The sequence below is a fragment of the Stegastes partitus genome, unplaced genomic scaffold (assembly GCF_000690725.1).
Source record: "Stegastes partitus isolate 25-593 unplaced genomic scaffold, Stegastes_partitus-1.0.2 Scaffold455, whole genome shotgun sequence".
Classification (NCBI taxonomy): domain Eukaryota; kingdom Metazoa; phylum Chordata; class Actinopteri; family Pomacentridae; genus Stegastes; species Stegastes partitus.
The window spans coordinates 253-22077 of record NW_007578186.1 but is presented as its reverse complement, the minus strand read 5'-3'; the positions used below and the strand labels follow the sequence as shown (position 1 = coordinate 22077).

At 42.1% G+C, this 21825-nt stretch overlaps 3 protein-coding genes across 3 annotated transcripts; 2 read left to right on the top strand and 1 right to left on the bottom strand.

Moving 5' to 3' along the window:
* Positions 1-2699: 2699 nt before the first annotated feature.
* Positions 2700-7160, bottom strand: rgra (retinal G protein coupled receptor a). Its single transcript, XM_008286429.1, has 7 exons — positions 6701-7160; positions 6221-6377; positions 5608-5729; positions 4596-4749; positions 4367-4484; positions 3164-3277; positions 2700-2869 (listed from the first exon to the last, which is right to left on the bottom strand). Exons 1-7 carry the CDS (start codon positions 6777-6779, stop codon positions 2726-2728), a joined length of 888 nt encoding a protein of 295 aa, XP_008284651.1. The 5' UTR covers positions 6780-7160; the 3' UTR covers positions 2700-2725.
* Positions 7161-11253: 4093 nt separating this feature from the next.
* Positions 11254-15041, top strand: lrit1a (leucine-rich repeat, immunoglobulin-like and transmembrane domains 1a). The gene is made up of 4 exons (XM_008286428.1): positions 11254-11375; positions 11853-12313; positions 13334-13639; positions 13975-15041. Exons 1-4 carry the CDS (start codon positions 11254-11256, stop codon positions 15039-15041), a joined length of 1956 nt encoding a protein of 651 aa, XP_008284650.1.
* A 1800-nt stretch (positions 15042-16841) lies between these two features.
* On the top strand, positions 16842-20069 carry LOC103360607 (leucine-rich repeat, immunoglobulin-like domain and transmembrane domain-containing protein 2). The gene is made up of 3 exons (XM_008286427.1): positions 16842-16951; positions 17117-17907; positions 19249-20069. The coding sequence occupies exons 1-3, from the start codon at positions 16842-16844 to the stop codon at positions 20067-20069; spliced, it is 1722 nt and encodes a 573-aa protein (XP_008284649.1).
* Positions 20070-21825: the final 1756 nt, after the last annotated feature.

Genomic DNA, 21825 nt, shown 5'->3' with positions numbered 1-21825 from the left:
GTCATGCATTCACACTATTAACGGTAACGTGGCTAAACTGCTCATTATGCAGAGTGGCACATTTCACATACAGTGTATTATCAGGCTAAAGTTGTTGATACAGTAATGAACTCATGACATTGATGTTGCCTGTGGTAAAAGTTAATCTGAAGTGCTTTATATATCTTAATCTATAATAATGATAATTGGTCTACACTTCTATAGCACCTTTTTATTTATTTATTTATTTTTACTGTAGCTAGGTTCTACATAGGGCTTTGAATTGTATTTCTCATTTACCCGTAATAAATCAGTCTTTTTTCTGATTCTATTTTATAATAACAAAGAAAGTAGTAACTAAAACTGTCAAACAAATGTAGTGGAGTAAATAATATAGCATTATACTCTATTGTAACAAACCATATATGTAAAATAAGTTATAAATCAGCATAGAATATATGAACAATTACATGCAGCTTTCAACCACTGAACTCATGTCACATGAGCTACACACTGTCTACAATGTTATATTAACAATATTAATGAACCCTGTGGATATTCCGAAGCATCACCTCGGTTATTAATGGTAGTTAAAATGTATTAGATGAGCCTCCTGCTGCTTTTAGAGCATGATTAAAACAAAAAAAAAGACACAAAGAGGTTCAGACAGTTGTAATCCTTTATTCATACTTAAATAATTACTGGATCACTGCATGTGAGCCGTCTGTGGAGGATTACTTTCAGTAAATCATAAACATCAAATCAACTGACACAAAATCCACTTTTTGTTCACAAGATTTCAAAGGGACCAATAACTACACTTCATAGAAAAGGATCATTGTCTTCCAGGTACCTAACGTCACATATCCAGATGTTTACCACTAACTAATATTCAAGGATTTCAAAGAACTTACACTTAAAACTATTCATCCGTTTACATGGGAAAATCATGTGTAAATGGTCCTATTTGTGCTGTTGGGGGATTGTGCCATGAATTGCATGTACGCCACATAAATTGTAAAATGTGATCTGGTAAACTGTCCCACATGTCTAAAGTGTCTGCCTTCCTTTTCTCTCACCAGATGTCTGTGTCTGTTTGTGGGTTGTTTGTTGAGAACATTCGGTGTTATAAATTATATCCTACAATAAGACGATACCAAAAGAGTGGATTAATTGGTTTCTGAAACCTACTGAAAGAACTGTGATTATATAATAACCATTATGTTATTGTGTATTGTTTAACGGTTAGACAATACAGTTTAAAGAAATGTCATAAATAATCCTCTGTGTATAAGGTCGGGTTTGTGAAGAGGCTAAATCATATGTGAAGAAACATTATTGAATGATATGCAAACCTCAAATGAGGTTGTCTCTCAGTCTTGGTCATTAAAGGGATTTCCAAACATTGAGGAACCGCCACAGCTAATTAAATTTAAAGTCCAATCTAAACTAGGAATGCACCATTCCAGCTCTATCAAGTAGATAGCAATAATTTTTTCCAGATTCTCTAATTTGGGTGATGTTTTATTGTCACAAAGACTCGTGCCTTTATTTCAATTGCGGATCTGGAGGCGAGAAGCATGTCCAGTTAATCTACAGCCACTGACTAATCTCTAACTTGTCGTGGGGGCTGTGTATTGAAGAATGGTCTTCTTGTTTAGAGGATTAATGCAGTTCTACCCCAGATACAGTGATCAGTCACAACCTCACAGAGCACGATGAGATGTCAGTGGCTTGTACACGCTTTTAGATTTTATCAACAGATGCAATAAGGTTGATTGTTCCTCAGGCCCAGAGGGATGACACAAACAGTTAATGTCAAAACTTATTTTGTTGAATTAAAGTTATTATTATTAATCAGTTTACTTAAAAGGGGGCCATGTACAATATTAAACATAAATGTTGCCATTTGATGTATTGCACCAGAGTTTGCTTTAGGCTAATTTCCATCTGCAGTCCTTTGGCAGGTCTCAAATGTTTAAGGGACTTTCTTTTTTAAGCAGAGGGTAAAGAAAGGCAAGGGTGAAAATGCTCAACTTAATTTTTGCAAAGCTGCAAAGGCTGCCTGCTGGCAGTATGTGCTGCCTAGAGGACTATCTATTTATATCATGCTTCAACTGGTATAAAAGTTGTGCTACATTGATGTCTGATGTTCTGCAAATTGTTCTTCATAATATGAAGTGCCTAAATGTGCTATAATGTGCAAAATTTGATTTGACACTGCCTAAGTTACTTGTTTGTTTTTTAAATATCATTTGTATTATATGTGACCCTTGAACCTATTAGGATATTTGGTCCAAACACTGATAACATCTGTTTGTTGTAACAATCATTAGACTGAACTCAAAATGAAAGTCATCCTCTATGTAATAAAAGAAATTACATTAAAACTAAAAAAAAAAAAAAACAACAGCTGAGAAATCACATGTTTGTTACAGAGGTAGCCGAGTCATAAGTTTCGCTGTATTTCCTATATGATATAGTGGACTAACGCTGCTCTGATTAGTCTGTTTGGAGCTGTTTGAAATTGTTAATTTTCAGCAGCATGGAAATAGTTGTATGCCAATCATTTATCAAATATAACTGTAGAAACAATGGGAAGCAAATTGAGGACAAGTGTACACAAGGGGCAACGGCAGTCACTGCTCAAGACAACACATGCACAGACACTCACAGACACCAACATCTAGCTAACTGTGAGAAACCACCAGGACAGTAAATGGTGTGTAATTATTGCATGCTTAGTTTATTTGGACTTATTCTCAATTTGAGGCACATCAATCTTTTCCCCGGTGAGGAACTGCCAAATGCCTCCTCTGTAGTTCTCATTTCCCAAAGCGTACAGGAAGACGTTGAAGATGGGAGAAGTCTTGGCCAGGATGGGAGCAATCTGCAGAGACACACACACGAGGATATCAAGACCTCATGGAAAGTGTTGACTTTTTGCAAGATAACCTACAATGTTAGTCTTTGTAGATAAATTAGGCAAGCCTGGTGCACAAATGGAGCAACTTATTTATCCAACTTTGGCTACACATGAAGCTACCAATGTCATGATCCTTCACCTTCCACTTATATTCAACTGTGTATCCAACATGTAATACAAAACAGTTTAATATAGTGGCGTTACAGTGTAATCATATTGCACCGTATTCATGTGAAGGTGTGTGCCGCTCGTCCTTACCATCCTGAGCTTAGGTGAGACCAGGTTAGCATTTTCCACAGCGGCATAGAAAGCCAGGATGCCATAGGGGCCCCAGCAGAACAGCATCGTCTTAAGAGGAGTGTTGGGGTTGAACTGCAGAGCAAGAAGGATAAATAAGGAAAGGAATGGAAAGTGGGGAAAAGAGAGGATCAGAGCGAAAATGATTAGCGGTCAACCACAAGAAGAGAAGGAGACAAAAATCCCTTGTGTCATGAGGTTTTCTGCTCGGAGGCAAGTCACATGCCTGGAATAATGTCTGGGAGACAAAGAGTATGTGTTAAGATCATTAATGTTAACCTAGAAACAGAAACAGTGTGAGAGAAGGGTCAAGCTGTAGTAATCCAAGGGTCAAAGTAGATATTATTTCGCAGTTTTTTTTTTCCTCCCCCTCTCAAGTAGCTTTTAGTTCATGTTCACTGAAATGTTTCTACTACAACTGCTAACACAATTTGACTGCACAGCATGACTTCACATTAACCAGTGTCTTGAAACCAACAACCTCAGGCACACAATGTCACCATTTTTAGGCTGTGAGACACTTTCTGGACAATTTTATCCCTCCCCGTTTTATGGCATACAGACCCACTGTGTGACGATAAGCCTTTCGACTGTTACGTAATTGCATTGTTCTGCTGGAGTGCCTGGTGTCTCTCCTGTGTTTGTAATCAAAGTGTCTCCAGCCAACTCAGATGACTGTAAGTAATAGGCTTATGCAACATAAAGTGGGGCCACCTGATTCAGCCCCTGCAGGACCCCACTATTGACCTTGCTATTTGCAGATACATTGTTCTTTTCACTGCACACTAGCTACTGCACCCATTCCCCCTGCAGCAATGACCTATATACGTCACAGCGTGCGTGCTCCTCATTCATAGTGTGTTTTGTTACTCTGAATAAGGGCCGTGCGAGGGAGTTTGTGTTTACGCCGGCATAAGGAGAATCCCTCGGATTCCTTTCAATGGGTGACTTCAAAGCATGGGGAGTCTTTACACGGACTGCATATTTGTGAGGATTTATGCATTAGTTACAACTGGTCTGTTACTAAAAATGGCAGTTTCTTGGAATTTGAAGAGTATTTATTCAGTTTCTATGCATCATGCAGATAATTCACTTTGTGTTTAGACCAACAGAAGCAAAACCGATCCCGTCTGTCCTTGTGGTTATTTTCTTTACAGAGCTTACCCTGGGGTTTCCGGTCTTCTTGAATTTCTGTGCAATGGCCTGGTAGGAGGACATGACAACAAACACCTGGATGGCCATGTTGAAGATGGACATTGGGATCAGGTAAGACACGTAGTTTCTGTGGAGAGAGAAATGCACAGAAAGCTGTGAAATGAGTGTAAAGATTCTAGCGAATGAACGACAATACAAAGCGATCTATCTTGACAGCACAGTGAGGAGTCTACATTACCTGTCTCCCTTGGTGTAGTCCAGAGTGCAGCAGGTCCTGAGGGGCTCGTAGTCGTACTCTCCCCAGCCGATGAGGGGCATGGCGGACCAGAAGGCAGTGAAAAGCCAGACAAACACAGCCAGGGTGATAGCGCTGCTCCACTGCAGCTTCGTCCCTGGCAAGAACAAGATTCGTCATGACTAAGAGCATGAAGACACACTTGTAGGCACATGCTTTTCTCATTCTTCAAACTGCTTAGGAGCCTCTCTTTAACTAATATATAAGCACGCCAATAGAGCAGTTTGTTGAAGTGAAGTCGTAACGCAACCTGTAAGTACCAAAAACTGCAGTTCCTCCAATGGCCACTTGAAACTTGCTCCAAAGGTGAGTCAATCCCCATAGAGCCCTACGTTAAAATACCCAACTTTAAAGCAGATTTAATACATTTACAGCCACAGCCTACCACAAAAAAAGAAGCTTTGTTCGCTAAAGCCATTTCCCCCATTCATAACAATTGTACGGTTGGTTAATTTTTATATAACTCACAGGTTTAAATTGTATCATGACTTAAAGTTATGTGTAATTAAAGGTGGCTGCCATCACACAGAGTTTTTCCATCTTTATAAACAGTCCTTGGTGTAAACCAGAGCAACAAGCTGTCTAATATCCTCTGTAAATGATGTATGAACAGCCGGCCGGTCAAGCATTGAGTCACCTCCTCCTTCCTAAGTATCCTGCTATTCGGGGTGCCTAAAAATAGCAGGGGAAATTTCCTCTCAGTGAAAGGGGTTTTTATTAAAACTCAAGCCTCCCAGGTAGCAGTTTCAACACTGGGTCATCTGCTTATAACAGCTGCTCTGTTTTCGCACTTCACGTTCATATTTTGTCACTGTTTATCATCGCGATCGGGGCAGTCTGTGACAAATGTGAAAACAGCAGCTCGCTTGTTGACTTTTCGAGTCATGTGTGAATGTTTGGTGGAGGAAATGGAACTGAATGCACTTTGTTTTTGCAGGAGCAGGTGTCAACTTACTGGTGCAGTACTGATGATATCTGTCCCAGGCGATGGCGGCGATGAAGTGGATGCTGGCCAGAGCTGTCATGAAACCCTGGAAACCATGAGTCTGGCAACCGTCAGAGCCGTAGGGCCAGTACCTGGAGGCAGAGGGTGTGTTCACAGATGAGCACAGATAAGTGGGTGTAAAAACATCCCTACATGGGGAGCTCATTAAATCAAGAGGTGCCAAAACACATCATTTTCTTGAGCAAATGTGTTAATATAGGTGTAAGAAACCCTTCAAGCAACAATCATTGTGCTTGTTTCAGACCTGGGTGTATATTCTCAGACGAATAATATGTATATATATATAGAATATTAAATCCCTGAACTGGTGAATACTGACAGAAACATCTCTCATCTCCTGATTGCAATCTGAAAATCCTCTGCTTGTGCACATAAACAGACCGCTCCCACTCCACTGTGCAGCCTCCACTGTTCATATCGATTAGACTCTGCAGCTCGATATAGATTATTTAACCCGAAGACAGGTGGTCAGGCATTATTTTCTCATTACATTTCATTTGGCCAACCGCATGTGCTTTTAGACCTTGATGTGCGTTGTGAAAGGGGTGGTTACATCACTCACCTCAGAAAGCTGGAGAAAGCGGCGACCGTGGCGTTCATGCAGATGCCCAAATCAGCCATCGCTAAACTGAACACTAGGAAATTGCTGGGAGTCCTCAGCTCTCTCACTTTGAGGAAAGCAACGATTGTCACCGCGTTTAGAAAGAAGCCCAGCAGACCTTTGGTGGAGCAAATAAAAAAAACATAAACATCTTGAGTGAGGACAGCTTGCGGCGATGAATGGAAATGAGAGCGCGGCGCTTATTGCGCAAACGCGCTCTCTGCAAATATTGCGCTCATGTCTTTGTTTATTTTCTATAAGTGGGTGCTGATTTGCAGAATTCTAGCGAGAGAAACAGCTGTTCCTCCCACATCGCTACGGGCTAGCAGCAGCAGCGACTGGGTGGCGACAGGTCCTGTCATAGGTTATTGCAACGCACCGCCAGCGCAGCCCTCCTTCGTAGTATTTGGCTGAATTCCAAGACAAAACGAAAACACTCACCCTCCACCAGCAGACAAGATCCCAGGGAAAACACATCGAAGTCGGAGAAGCCCTCCGGTAGCGGGTACGACGACACCATACTGACACCGATTTAACACAACAAAGTGCAGCTGTCGGACTTTTCACTCCTCTCGGGTCCGCTCGTTTACGATGTGCCTCAATGTGACTGTGGAGAGCCCGCTTTTAAAGGGGCATTTCACGTGAAAAGCATGCAGTTTATTATGTAAAGCCGCTGTCTCTCTGTCGCCCCAATCCGCGCAGGAATGTCTTAATGATCGCAACCATACAAACCGTAACCCTTAATGCGCATTTGCCCGCCGCAACAATAAAGCCCTCAATTAGTTACACAACAAGCCTTTGTGTTTCCCCGGTGAGGATGCAGCGGCTGCTGGTGTTAAACGGCGAGACGACACGTTTTGCTGAAGCCCTGCGCAGCTTTAAGGAGACACAACAGGTGTCAGCAGCAGCAGCTTCCTGTCAGTCACAGAGCAGCTGAGGTGGATCCGTATGATATGCATCAGTCTGGGAGGAGGGAGCCGGAGGACTTGATGTTTGCTCTGAGCCAATGGCTGTAATTCAGGTGCTGACTGAGGGCAGGTGTGTCCGCCTTCACTCTGTGAGAGGATCCAGGGGCTCTGTTGTGCTGTGGGGGAGCTTTTTAGTGGGTCCAGCTGTCTCTTTGAGGAAATGATCTCTGCAAATCAATACAAATGTGTTCTATGATCTCACCTTTATCCTGTAATGGAACATTTCTATCTGATGCTAGTGGTTTCTTCTAGGATGCCTCCCTTCATATGACTGGAGTTGTCTTTGAATGGTTTAATAATGGGTAGATGAATTATATGAAGGAGATTATGAACCAGTGTGAAGCAGTGCTCTCCACTACCAACACCATCAAAACGCCAAATTAGTTCATATCTTGAGGAAGAATGCTGTTCCATCTCTTCAGTAGAGTTCCATAGACTTGTAGAATCAATGCCAGTGTGCACTGATCAGTGTTGTTGGTTCTTCCTTGAATTTGTCACCCATCTGTACTCATGCCACATGCCGCAAATTCTGTAATTCTTTGTGTGCAGCCCAGAGTCTGCCACAAGCACCATGGTTATGAGGCAAAGTTGGGCTTTTAAAGGTTGACGTGTGGTATTGTCCTCGTTCATGGAAGTGACTCAAACAGGTGATGTTTAAAAGCTGTCAACGACCTGCGAGGAAATCAACCTGCAGCACAGCTCACCTTTGACCTTTGACTCTTCCTTCCCTCCAATCTTGTTGGTAGGACTTGTTCATTGATGAATTACAATATTACTATGAGCCTAAATGTTTTTTTTTCTTTTGATTTCATTGTATTTTTACTCAAAAATAAATAAATGAAACCCTTTCCTGCTATGAGGCTATGTGGTCTTTTGCCCCTTGCTGTGTTGGTGTGGTCAAGTCTGCAGTAGGTGTGTTACAACACATGTAATAAGAAAACAAAACCTCAAACCAGAACATTCAAAGATTTCTTTCATTCATTTCAATAATAACAATCCCATTCTTCCTACATTTCCATGTGTGTGCCATGAGATGCAGCTCAGTGTTTGATTCAAGGTCACATCCTGAGGCTACAAGGTTAAAACTGTACATATGAATGCATTTGATGTGGGTTTTTATCTGCAGCCAACAGATAAGCACACACTATTTCTAGATTTAAGCTGTTATGTATACCGATGTTTTGCAGCTTATGCAGAGTTTATTTGTAATTATAATGTATGTGATGTATTTTAATTCATTACAGTGACCCTGATCATTCTCTATTGAAAAGTGATTGCTGTGAATACACTACAGAGGCTCCATGTCGCTACTGTTGATCTGTATCTTTATTAATCCTTTTCTCCCATATGGCAGGTTGCTGCTTTGCCGAGTGAATGGGAAACTGGACATGTCAGCATTTGCTTTGTCGACTTCTTTTTTTTAAAAATTTGCGTCTCGTAGAAAATCAAGCTTTTGACAGACATGCTGACCTCAAGGGATTAAACCTACTCTCCGTCTGAAACGATAGAGGACAAAACAAAATTGGAATTTTGGAACTGCAGACACAACATGTGTCAACAGAAACTTGATTCAGTCTGGGGTTTATTGTTTGATGACGGCAAAATCTGGCGCACAGTAAAAGTTTGCGCTCCAGTTCAGTTTTAGTTGATCAGCGTGAGTAAATTACATGAACATTTTGTCATCACCCAAAGCCTTCAGTGGGTTCGTCATGTTTCAGCTGCAGCAGCATTTGGAGCTTTTCATGCCATAAGGCTGGAGGGGAAACAAGCCTGACATTGTGCAGCTGAGGTCTCTCTCAGTCTCAGGATTATAAGATCAGCAATCTTGTGAAATATAGGTGAAAAAGTGTGAAGTGCTAAATCATGAGGAAATGCAAAAGGTCAAGATCCATTATTTTTAGGGTTATCATAGACTTCTTTCTAAAACAAATGGCTAATCTGACGTGTTCATGTAAGCACTTCTGTCAGATGACCTATGGTGCCATAGTAAGAAAAACTAACCATTCAATTATATATGTTTAAAATAGATCAGTTAATTCATTCATTGAATTTCTTTGATTTGTTTAATCTCCCAACTCAGTCCATGTAAGACCCTGGCATGACTTTATCTGTGCAATTTCCACATTTTTGTCACTTTTATAAATTTATCCCACTCTAGATTGAACCCTGTAAGGCAACAATCCCAGAAATATATATATAAAAAAGACACAAGTAAGTATATCTACACAATACTAGTGCTGTTTTAAATTATTGATGACTTTTTTGGTGGCAGTGTTTACGAACTGAAGCAAACTCAAGTTCATTTTGACAAATCTTGCGTTATCTTGCTTTATGTTGCATACAGCAACACCCTGATTTATTCTAATTTCATAATGCTTATTAGACTTTCTGCACACAAACAATGACACTGCATCTCAAATAAAATCCTTCCTTTTGGTTCATACAAAGTACAAGGACCGGCTTTATTGGCTTCAGCAAATGAGATTAACGACTTGCCGTGTAATGTGGAATGTTTACGTTTTTAAACACGAGGGGACGTGATTGCTCAACACCTTTCTAAAACCGTGTATAGCGTAAGACCTCTGAGTCAAAGAGGACAATAAAACAAAGAAAGAATGCTAATAATCATGGCTGGATTAAGGAGGACTGTGTTGCACGCTCACGTACACACGAGATAGAGAGAAACCACATCATATCTAACATTTCCAAATGAAGTCTTATTTTTCTGCTCATGTTTAATCTGCAGGGTTTAATCTCTATCAAACTTTTTGTTTTGTGCGCTAAAACCTTTGACCCCTGGCTCTGTGGTTAAATGTGGATCAGATGTCAAAATGGGTTCTTGCTGCCAAGTTGGTCAAACACATTAAAGGCGTGCATTTCGTCATCTCTTCAGACCAAAGTCGGCACGCTTCCAAGTGCCAGCCAACTGTAATACTGAACTTTCAGTGTGATGAAATGCAAGGGGAAACTCGGTGGACAGATGCCAAATAATACATAGTATTTACCTCCATTGCAAAACAAAAGCTTTACAATTGAAGGTATTCCCCTGGTAGTGCTGGATTATGTCCAAAAGGGCTACTGAGGTGAAATCTAAAGGCCATGGGTCTCTTTCATTCAACTGATTTAGCTTAATTCCATTACTATTGTAGTTTTTATTATTTATTATGACAAATTATGCTAGTGTCACATAGCTTCTTGTTTATTAATAGACCACATGTACAAGTAAAATATTGTAATGGAACTAATGTTACCTGTTGTTGCCGCCAACAAAACTTAAAAAAAATTTAGTTTCTGTAAGAGAAACATTGTGCCATTCATTTGACTCCTGTGAAACTGCTTGCTGCCTACTTCAGACCTCAGCAAACAGGCTCATTTTCTTTTCTTTTTATTTGCAATAAAAACGTCTATAGAGCTGATATAGAATAGAATATCTGATTATTGCTATAATGAGAGATCAAATTTTTCATCTGTGCTTTCTAACAGACAAATAAATTAGTTACTTTATGATAATAGTATTGCATTTATATTAGTTCTGCAAATAAAAAGTGATGGCAAATTAAGAAAATGCACATTGGCCCCAAGGTAGGGGCCACAGGTTATGATATAGGGGCCACCTTGTGGTAAAATATAGTGCCGTCCACTTACAGATTAACAGTCACGGCAGGGCTCAAATGAACATGCTACATTTGAGGGAAAGAAAAAAAAATCAAACATCACAGTGGATTATGACCATTTCGGAAGTGTTTTTCTGTGATAATAAATGGGGACGTCTCTGCGCAGCCTATCGGATTCCGGGATGCAATACGCATCCAAATGAAACGAACGCCAGTCCTTTCGCTAATCCTTGTCTATCCTTTTTATCTCGGGACTCATAGCAGTCTGATCACTATGGGACAGCGAAGCGGTGGGACAAAGCCATGCGGATGATATTCCTGTAAATGAGAGAAAAAAGCAAGTCTGTGTGACTTTTGTGGGCGCAAACTGGGCGCATGTAGGCAAACTGCGTATGCGTAAAAGTGGGCCAAAATGTTCCTCGTCCTGCTCCTGGGGCTCTACGTGGCCACAGGTGAACTTTTCTCCCCAGTGAGCTCCTGCCCTTCGCAGTGCAGCTGTTTTTACCACAACCTGAGTGATGGATCAAAGGCCAGGTAAGGAGGATGTCCAAATAGCAATGATTTTATTTTATTTTTTATCTTCTAAAACACACTATGATGGGTTTTGGTTTGTGCGCACAGACGCAACTTTTTAGACGGACAGGTCTTATGAGAGCAGATGTTTGCATAGAAGTGAACACGTGTACAAAAGATAATTCAGGGAGTGCATGTCGGTCCAATTTTATTTAATGCAGGATTATCTCTCAAAGGCACTTTCAACGTTTCCATCTATGCGTTTTATGTGCTTGGATTGGTTGGGGAATTCAAAATTATTATCCACAGCATTTTTCTTTTTCTTTTTTATTTGTTTTTGCTGTGAATTCTCAACATATTTGGCAGAATCTAACTGAATACTTTGGTGATTTGGTGTCAGTTATTTTATTTGAATTTACTTAATCACTTTGTTCAAATGTAATTTATGGAAGGTGACTTGAAGGTCAGTGAAAATGTACTCATGTGTTCCTCTTTTAGGAGCGTCATTTGCAACGACCCCGAGATATCTCTTGTGCCTGTCGGGTTCCCCGTTGACACGTCCAAGCTTCGGATTGAGAAGACGTCCATCCAGCGGATACCAAGCGAAGCCTTCAACTACCTCTCCAGTCTGGAATTCCTGTGGATGTCTTTCAACACGCTGTCCACCGTGAACTCGGACAGTTTCCGGGGACTGTTCAACCTGGAAGAGCTTCGTCTGGACGGGAATGCCCTCACCGCCTTTCCCTGGGAATCTCTCATGGATATGCCCAGTCTCAGACTTCTCGATTTGCACAACAACCAGCTCACCTCGCTGCCCGCTGAAGCCACCACGTACATCAGGAACCTCACCTACCTGGATCTGTCCAGCAACAGCCTGCTGACGCTGCCGGCGGAGGTGCTTTCCACCTGGCTGGCTGCAAAACCTACGCAAGGGCCAGAGAGCTCCAAGATGATACTTGGTAAGGAAATGTGCTCATCCTTGCATCCAACCTTCCTCAGTATGAAACACCTAAAATGCGCTCTAGGTGCAGCCTCCTTTGTTGTGCGTAAAGTGTGCAAATTTGCGCAAAGCAACATTCTTAAACAAGCATCATTCACCAAGTGCTGGTGGATGATAAAAAAAATGATTAAACAAAATAAAATAAAAATCTGCTCCATCAAAATTTAAAATGTTATCAGCCTTGGAAAACAAATTAACGTTTTGCTTGTAAAGACTAGGGTGATACTTTATTTTCACGTCCCCATTTGGCATTATAAAGCAGGATATTCACCTTTACAAAATGATATCAGACTGTACTATAGCTGTGAGCAGATTTAAGTTTTTAATAACGTATTTGTCAACATCTGTAACTCTTTCTGTGGGCAGCCAATAATGGAAACATGAAAATTGTTAATAAGAAAAACAGATACAGATACAGATACAGATAGAAAACTTATCTTCACTATTGAATTTCCCTTCTGGGATAAATAAAGTATTTTTCATTTCATTCATTTCATTTCACAGGAGAAGTCATTATTTTTGACTAGTACTATTCATAATACCAAAAAATCAAAAAGAAGTATGTGTTTTGCTGGATTGAATTTTAGAGCTGTATGTACTGTGTTGCTGCACTTCAATGCTTTAATTTGGAACAGAATCAGAAATAAAGCTGCTCCAGGTTCACTTCTAGTGGCAGGTGCTTTGGTCAAGAACAGGAGAGTGAAATGGCAGCAGTCTGACCTTGATCGCTGGACCACCACCACTACCATTTCATCATCATCATCATCATCATCATCATCATCATCATCATCATCATCATCATCATCATTGCCGTAGTCATGACCATGATGTAGTTTATGAATTAAATGTTAATCCTCTTACAGGATTAACATCCTAACATCTACACCAGCCATCTGCAGGCTGGTCTATCACTTTGCACACAGCTGGACGCTCGTCTTCCTCCTGTAGCCTCCTCACTTGTGTCCTCTTCACCCCTTAGGTCTCCATGACAACCCCTGGGTGTGTGACTGTCGGCTCTATGACCTGGTCCAGTTCCAGAAGTCTCAGACTCTCTCAGTGGCTTTCATCGACACAAGGCTCCGGTGTTCAGCTCCGGAGAGCGTGTCGGGGGTCTTGTTCAGTGATGCTGAGCTGCGGCGCTGTCAGCTCCCGCGTATCCACACAGCTGTGGCACGAGTCCGGAGCGCCGTTGGGAACAATGTGCTGCTCCGCTGTGGGACCATCGGAGTTCCTATCCCTGACCTGACTTGGCGCAGGGCAGATGGACGAGCCCTTAATGGAACAGGTGAGTCAGCAGCTCTTTGGCTGTCCGGGTCTTGCATTGCGTTGTGCCTGAGATAAGATGATTTTGTCTGCTGCTGTTAATTAAACAGAGAGCTATCAGTGGAGTTAGTAAGGTTTTAAGTCTGACTGACAGCTGTGGCCACCACAGTGAATTATGCAACACCAATGATGATCAATGCAACATTGTGTAATCACCTGCTTGGTGCCTCATTGCCCATTTATCAAAGGGGATATTTCTCAGATGCGTATTACTTTTTACATTTTTGTTCTTTTTCATAGGGTTTGTGCTTGTAATTATCGTATAATAACCGCATTCTTCTCTTTATGCTGCCACAGTCCAGCAGGAAACCTCAAAGGAGGGAATCACCTGGTCCATCCTCAGTGTTCCAGCCGTGTCCTACCGTGATTCAGGGAAATTCATCTGCAAGGCTACTAACTATGCAGGGAACGCCGAGGCTGTCATTTCTCTCATTGTCTCTAACTCACCAAAACCAGAGGGGAACCAAACCACCAATGACAAGAAGCCCAAAGTAAAGAAACCGAACCAAATGGGCAAAGCTGCCTACCAGGAGAAACTGGTTGCCAGATATGTGGTTCCAACCTCCACCCCTTCATCCCTGCCTGCGCTGGATCCTGGCCTTCTACCTGGTCTCAGTCTTGATCCTGGACTGGCCAGCTACAGTGTGGTTGACAGAGCCACCCCAGGGCCCGCCACCTCCTCCAACCCAGACGCGCTGCTGGATCTGGAGAAGACTAACCTAAGCAACCTGGCGGCCAACACCTCGTCGCTGCAGCAGGACCCGGACAGGGTGGTCCGCTCAGTGAAGGTGGTGGGGGACACAGACAATACAATTTCTCTGAACTGGAGAGCCCCTAAAGCCAAAAACACAACAGCGTTTAGTGTGCTGTATGCAGTGTTTGGGGAGAGGGACATGAGAAAGATCAATGTTGGGGCGGGTCAGAACCGTGTCACCATCGAAGGGTTAGTGCCCAGGACCAAGTACATTGCCTGTGTGTGCGTGAGGGGACTGATCCCCAAGAAAGAGCAGTGTGTCATATTTTCCACCGATGAAGCAGCTAGTGCGACCGGCACTCAGAAGCTGATTAATGTGATTGTGATCACAGTGGCCTGTATCATCGCGGTGCCGCTCACAGTCATCGTCTGCTGTGGGGCGCTGAAGAGACGCATTCAGAAGTACTGGGGGAAAAAAACAAAGGACATCCAAGATTCCTATGTGACCTTTGAAACACTGTCGCCTGGCACAAAGGCCAAAGGGCTCGAGGGCGAGTATTTGAACAGACTGAACCCAGAAGAGTCCAACAGGCTGCTGTCAGCTCGCTCCAGCCTGGACTCCGAGGCCACAGCTAAGATAGAGGGACAGCCTAACGAGTACTTCTGCTGACGTCATGCTCCAGCTCCGGCTCCCGCTCCGCGTCATCTCCCTCGCTCTCACCCGCACCCGCGTCACACTCGAAACCCAAACGCTCATTCGCACGCCCACCACCACCCTCACCCCCCTCATTTCCACCCGCATCCATACCCTCAGCACTACCCATATTCTCACCCTCAGCAGCACCCTGACGTCAGTCCCCCTCCCACTCGCTCCCATACGCCCACACCATGGGATTCCCCCCCACCTGTCCCTCCTCGCTGGATAATGCCACCAACTCCACCGCCACAGAGAGCCAACTTCTATCAAAGAACTTTTGCACGGTGCACTATAATGGAAATATCAGTTTAAAGAATTTGATTAACTGGGTAGTTCTAGAATAATTTCTTGCAGATCAAGTGAACCTCACTGGACTGCCATGCATCCATTAATAGTAAGACTCAAACGCGCGCATGCTTTTATGTCTAAAAGAATGTTTTTTTAAAATCACTAAGCCTGTAAGAAAAAAAAAAACATGTTGAAAACTGAAAGCACATCGCAAACACTGTAAGTTATATTTCATCTCATTTGTTTTGGCCCAGCGAAGAAACCTTTTCAACCCGATCTGATTTAAAGGGAACTCAATGGTAGATACTCCATTGTTTATATCATATATGTATGTGTATGATTTGTAAATATTTCACCGGATGATGTACACTTACATATACAGTTAATTCTGTGCCTCTGTATATATCTGTCATAGGTTCTCAGAGAAGATATACACATAGGCATGGTTCAACACTTTGGTGAATGGAGAGAAGCTGGAGCTGGAGAGAAGTACAGGAAGGACTGAACTATGACACAATGTAAATAGGGTGGGAAATGATGCAGAAATGAAATGTGAAATGATTTATATTCCCAGCAATGAGACACATACTGAAATCTCTCTATGTACCCATCTTGTGCCACCTAGAGGCATCACTATCCCAATAAATGTAGAGCTATTCATTCCAATGACACTACGTATTTGAAAATAATGAAATAAACTTTTATATATACGTATCCAGGATGTAATACTGTGTCTTCTTACAACCTGTCTTCACCTCACCACACTGTTCGGTTCTCAACCTGTTTCCATTCAGAAAATATTAATGCTCTTTAATTAATGTTGTTGGTTTTCTGGTAGTTGATTGGATACATTTTTCAGAAAATTAGATGATCATGAGTTGTAATAGCCTTATTAATGTTGATAACGTGTTTATTAACACTTTATGCATAATTACAAGCTGCTGATTAGAATATTTTTTTGCTGACACGTGATTTTTTTTTACAGGCAGCAGAAAATTTGTCTTTTTAGCTTTTTAAAATACATCATTAGACCTTCTAATGAACAACTTGTTTTCTGGAAAATAACATGCAAAAACTTCTTTCAAAACCAATTTATTAACTTGTAAAACTACAGAATTAACGTGTTTGTGACACTTTCAAGTCTTTATTAATAGACTGCCTACTAGTAAACACCAGTAGGAGGGCTTTTCCACCCCCTGGTAACCTGGTAATCTTATTATTGACCTATAAAGCATTAGTAAATTATAGCTACATCTGCAGCTGCCTGTTTGGCTCATCAGAAAGTGACACCTGCTCAACAGCATAGTAGGTCAGACCTAGTGACACCGTCAAGTGTTAATCATGCACGTCTTGCCCAAGAATCAGATGCCACTTGTTCCTGCACCGTATGTTGGGGATTAAAGCTTAATAGGCTTCTCTCGTCTGCCGCACTCGACATGTCTTGAGCACGAATGTAGCCTTCAAATTCAGGGATCTTCGCGGACTATGGACATAATTTGTTACCTGCTAGTTATAGTTTTGTTCAACATCCAGGCGTGTGGAGTTCATTCTCAATGTTTACGCGGGTGCAGCTGTGTTGAAGAGCGTCATGGAAGGTAAGACCTGATTTCATGTGCTGTCGTCTTTTAACCTATTTGTGTCGATGCGTAACGGTGACTCGGTCAGCGGTGAAGGACACGATTGCATGAAAATACAAAGGTGAAATTAAGCCTCTGATTCGTACACAGTAACCATTTCATCATATAAACTCTTCCCTTCAGGTCGCTCATATGTATGGAGGAGAGCGCGTTTGGAGCCATACCAGAGAATCTTCCAGATGATATGACCAAAATACGCATAGAAAAATCTCACTTTACTGAAATACCCAAAGGGGCTTTCTCTAAAACCCCCGCCTTGGAGAACTTGTGGCTGAACTTCAATGATATCACAGTGATAAACTCGAAGGGCCTGGAAGGTTTGGGGAACTTAACCGAGCTCCGTCTGCAAGGGAACAAGCTGCGTTCAGTACCATGGACAGCGTTCGAGGACACGCCGGCCCTCAAGATTCTGGACCTGAAGCACAACCAGCTGGACGTCCTGCCGGAGCATGCGTTAAAATTTTTGCCAGGTCTGACTTACTTAGACTTATCCTTCAATCGGCTAACGGTCATATCGAAGGAGGTCTTCCAAAACTGGCCCCTCTACCAGAAATTACAGAGCACGGAGGAGAGGGAGGCGACCGCGTTTGTGCCCAACGTCGTCCTGGCGCTCCACGACAACGCGTGGCTCTGCGACTGTCGCCTGAAGGGCTTCGTGGAGTTCATCAGGTCCCTAAGCCCCCCGATTATCCTGATGAACTCCTACTTGACCTGCTCAGGGCCGGACTTTAGGGCGGGCAAGTTCTTTCATGAGATCGAGCTGCAGGCGTGCATGAAGCCGGTGGTCAGCGCTCCTTCCGCGAACATCAGCCTGCCGCAGGGCGCCAACCTCACCCTGCACTGCGTCGCCAAGGCGAGGCCGGACCCCGCCGTGTGGTGGACATATGGCCTGAAGATAATCAGAGGATTTCATGGTAAGAGTGTGATGTTCACAGTGTGTCATCCACGATAAAGTGCGATAAATTAGATGCTTAAACACACATTTTAATCGCAGACCCCTGTAACCCTTGAGGAGGGTTAAATCTGGATATTGGCCCACCGCTGTATAAACACCACCGATCTGTCAATCTGCACAACACCATCAGTGTCGATTAAGAGTGTTGCAGATTACAGTGTGGCCTACCTAATGTTGGGCCCTCTGCGTCATTAGACTTAACCTTTAGAGTGGAGTGCTTTGAGGACTTCAAACAACTGGTCCTTCATAAACTGGGAGCCAGGCTGCTGCTCCCATTATTGTCCTTTCATCATACAGTCATCTGAGTCACCAGAGGTGGCCAGATAAGCTGCAGTTCACAGAATTTACATGAGTATACCTCATAGTGACGGTTACTTAGAAGTAGGTAAAGATGCAAATACAGTTTACAGTAAGGCAACGTTGATCAACAGCTATTGTATCCTGGATCCTCTGCAGCTGTTTTCCAAAAGATTAGAGATCAGATTCATTTCTCACAATCAATTAAAGAGTTACATAAAGTCTCACAATCCACGATTAGTATCTTACTGGCTAATAATAAACAGAATTGATCAAATCTTTACTTTAATCTTGAATTTACTAAAAAAATATCTACATCTACTATTGATTCATAAAGCCATTAGTTGCAACTTTGCTGCTAGGATTTGCTGCTTTTGTTACAGTCAATGTTAAGCTATCTGATTACATCAATTACTGAATTTGTGATGCACAGAATTTGTTATTTTTTTTGACATATTATGGACCAAACAAGTAATTGTTCACTACACAACAGCCCACTCTTCTGTGCTATGTGATTGTGTAACCCAACCCAGATCTGCACCAAACTTTAGTGGGGTCTTCATTTGTCTATGCTCCATTGCTCCACAAAATTTAATTAAAGTGGCCCTGGTAGTTTCTTCATAATCTTGCTGACTGGCAGACAAACAAGCAAACGGTAATGAAAACATAACCACTTTGCTGGACGTGATAGACTAAAGATTCTTTCATAGCTAAAACAACTCTTGCAGCCCTACAATATATATATATATATATATGAATGTTGAATACATAGGATCCTACCTACACAATTTTTCATCATTCAATGTCTGTGATGGGTTGTTGGAAGTCACATTGTTTTAAATTTTTTTAATGGGGACAAATAGAAAGAACATTTGCTATTATTAGAATAGAATCCTGAAGGCATATTATTTTCAGGTAAAAAAAAAAACAAAAACATTTTTTCACATTCTCTAAGCTTGTGTGTTCTGTAAAATAACACTGGATACTTTCAATGTCCTCCCAGAATCTCAGGAAAGAGTGGATGAGGACACCATCAGGTCCTTCCTGGTGATCCCGTCCCTCCACGCGGCTGACCGTGGTGTCTACACCTGCTCTGCAGTAAACTTCATCGGAAACTCCTCCGTCAGCATCCTCCTCGATGTCCGCTCTCCTGACAGCTCCCAGTCGCCGCTCTACCCCGGTTCACCGTCTGCACCAGGCGCCGGTGATGAAAATGTCTTCATCGACATCCGCATCGCCAAACAGACAGTGCGTGGCATCTCCATCGAGTGGTACGCCACCCTGGAGCACCCGGCTGAGACCTGGTTCACCATCCACTTTGGTTTCGCAGGCGACGATAAAAAAGAAATGATCTACATCGGCCCTGGGATCCACTCTTACTCCGTCTCTGATCTGATGCCTGCTACAAAATATGAAATCTGTGTCACCCTCAAGAACCAGGCACCACGTCCGGGCCAGTGCATCGTGTTTGTAACAGGAAGTGACATTACTGAGATGGAGCAGAGGGAGAAGCTGATTCATATAGTGGTGATAGTTTTGGCAATGGTGCTGGCGGTGCCTATAGGGATGTACGCCTGCACTACTGACACCAAGTTTACCTGTCTGGAGGGCATCATGGAGTCCTGGAAGAACCGGCGGAGAGAAAGAAACACGCCGGCGATGGAGCGAGAGAGGCAGGGCACCTTCGACAGTCTGCAGGCTGCCAGCGATGAAGGTCTGGTTAATAAAGACTCCAGTGAAGACAGGAAGGTGAGGAGGAGGTCAGATGACAGACTGCATAATGGCAAAGCTGACCACAGCAGACTCACAGCTGAACTATATTAAATCAGTTAAACCAGAGAAAACATGACCTTATAAAAGAACAAAGTCTCAACTGTGTAAAGTAGTTTTGAGAACTAGAATAGAACAAAAATATGTGCTTCATGATGCTGACTTTGATACTGATGTGACTACAATATTCAGAGGAATGACAATAATATCTGCCTTGGTTTTAATTGTATCTCTTCCTCTGTTCTAGGCCGAGGAGGTTGTTGCAAAGATGTGAATGATGGCCATTATGTCAAGAGTGTAATTCAAGGATTTGCACCAGTGTAGAGAACACTCACCATGATGTGTTCAAATACTGACTATGGTTCATTTTGAGCTTGTTGCTTCACATGGAAGCATTGGTTTGAATGGGAGAGAACTCAAATGACTCTGATAAGGACTTTCTCATAGATCTCTCAGTAGTACATTCTTGCTTCATTATTGATTGTAATTATGTGTTAGCACTTAAAAACTGTTATATATATTTACATATGTGGATTTTATCTCACTTTGACTCATCATGCTAACGTTTATCAGTTAGGCTGACATGTTTTTAGACATACTGGATCCTAAACAAGAAAATCCATGCCCGCATGCTGTTTATGATAAATAATTGTTCACTTTGTCAATAGAAAATCCTTTTCTAATTTTCTTTTAGGGCATACGTACTGAAACAACAGGTTAAGTAGGCTCAAGTGATTGTTTCATGAAATTTTCTACTAACTTTAAAAAGTTGTACAGTTTGTACAGTGTGTGGAAATGCTGAATGAATGTGAGTTACTATATAGACTCCAGTACACATACTCTGTTTCAGATGAAATTGTGCATTCATGTGTGTGTGTGTTGATATTGTGTGTTTTGTGACATTTGCTCTTGACATAGGTCTTTTAAAGTGAGTGTCACAGAAGTGACAGAACTTTAATTGTGTCTCTTTCATGTAGTTTGATGTTACCTGGTACCACATACTGAGACTGCATTAGAATTAAATTGTTTTGTTAATTTGTACTGTGTACTGCATGTGATTTAAAAAAAAAAAAGATATCTGACGTTGACCAGTGAATGACAGAAGTTGAAGACTGTCGGTCTCAATTAAAAACAAGAGTCAGGTCATCAGCTATCAACAATAAAACTGTTTTTTCTTGCTGTATTTGTTCATCTTACAGACATGTTTTTAAAAGGGGACAGAACACATTTGTCTTTGCTCCACAGAAGAATGTACTCTCCAAACCTGATATCAGGCTTCAGCAGTCTGGGTTGAAGGAATTTCATACTATTGAGGTTATAACTTTAGTAGCCAAGGTAGCCACCTACAGTGGGTTGCAAAAGTATTCACACCCATGACCAAAACTCAATTTCTCAGAACAGAACAAAGCAAAAGTGAGTTTCACCTGTTCATATGAAAGGAAATGGCACAAACACAACAATCCATCACTGTTTTTGTTCATAAGCACTCTTTACTATGAATAGATTGCACAAGTCTGTATTTCACTGTTGCAAAAGTATTCACACCCTTGCACCGAAGATGTTATTTTGGTTCGAAAATGATTGCACACTATAAACTATTGCATCAGTGTCACAGGTGTGACTTGTATAATCAAGCTCAACCTCACCTGTGACTTGTATAGGCTTGATTTCTCCCTATAAATAGTGCCCAATATTCACCTGTCCACAGGCAGTAAAGGGAGACAGGAAAGGGGGGAGAAGAATGGGGACGGACCTGCAGCAAAGGGTCGTGAGCGGGATTCGAACTCACGACCGCTGCATCGGGGAACTA

Excerpts from the sequence above, each read along its gene's own strand:
- rgra (XM_008286429.1), bottom strand. The coding sequence starts at position 6,779 with ATGGTGTCGTCGTACCCGCTACCGGAGGGCTTCTCCGACTTCGATGTG. Across the intron at positions 4,485-4,595 it reads GACTACACCAAGGGAGACAG|AAACTACGTGTCTTACCTGA; the intron begins GTAATGTAGACT and ends CTCTCTCCACAG. Across the intron at positions 2,870-3,163 it reads TCTCACCTAAGCTCAGGATG|ATTGCTCCCATCCTGGCCAA; the intron begins GTAAGGACGAGC and ends GTGTCTCTGCAG.
- lrit1a (XM_008286428.1), top strand. The coding sequence starts at position 11,254 with ATGTTCCTCGTCCTGCTCCTGGGGCTCTACGTGGCCACAGGTGAACTT. Across the intron at positions 11,376-11,852 it reads AGTGATGGATCAAAGGCCAG|GAGCGTCATTTGCAACGACC; the intron begins GTAAGGAGGATG and ends TTCCTCTTTTAG. Across the intron at positions 12,314-13,333 it reads GAGCTCCAAGATGATACTTG|GTCTCCATGACAACCCCTGG; the intron begins GTAAGGAAATGT and ends TTCACCCCTTAG.
- LOC103360607 (XM_008286427.1), top strand. The coding sequence starts at position 16,842 with ATGGACATAATTTGTTACCTGCTAGTTATAGTTTTGTTCAACATCCAG. Across the intron at positions 16,952-17,116 it reads GTTGAAGAGCGTCATGGAAG|GTCGCTCATATGTATGGAGG; the intron begins GTAAGACCTGAT and ends TCTTCCCTTCAG. Across the intron at positions 17,908-19,248 it reads GATAATCAGAGGATTTCATG|AATCTCAGGAAAGAGTGGAT; the intron begins GTAAGAGTGTGA and ends ATGTCCTCCCAG.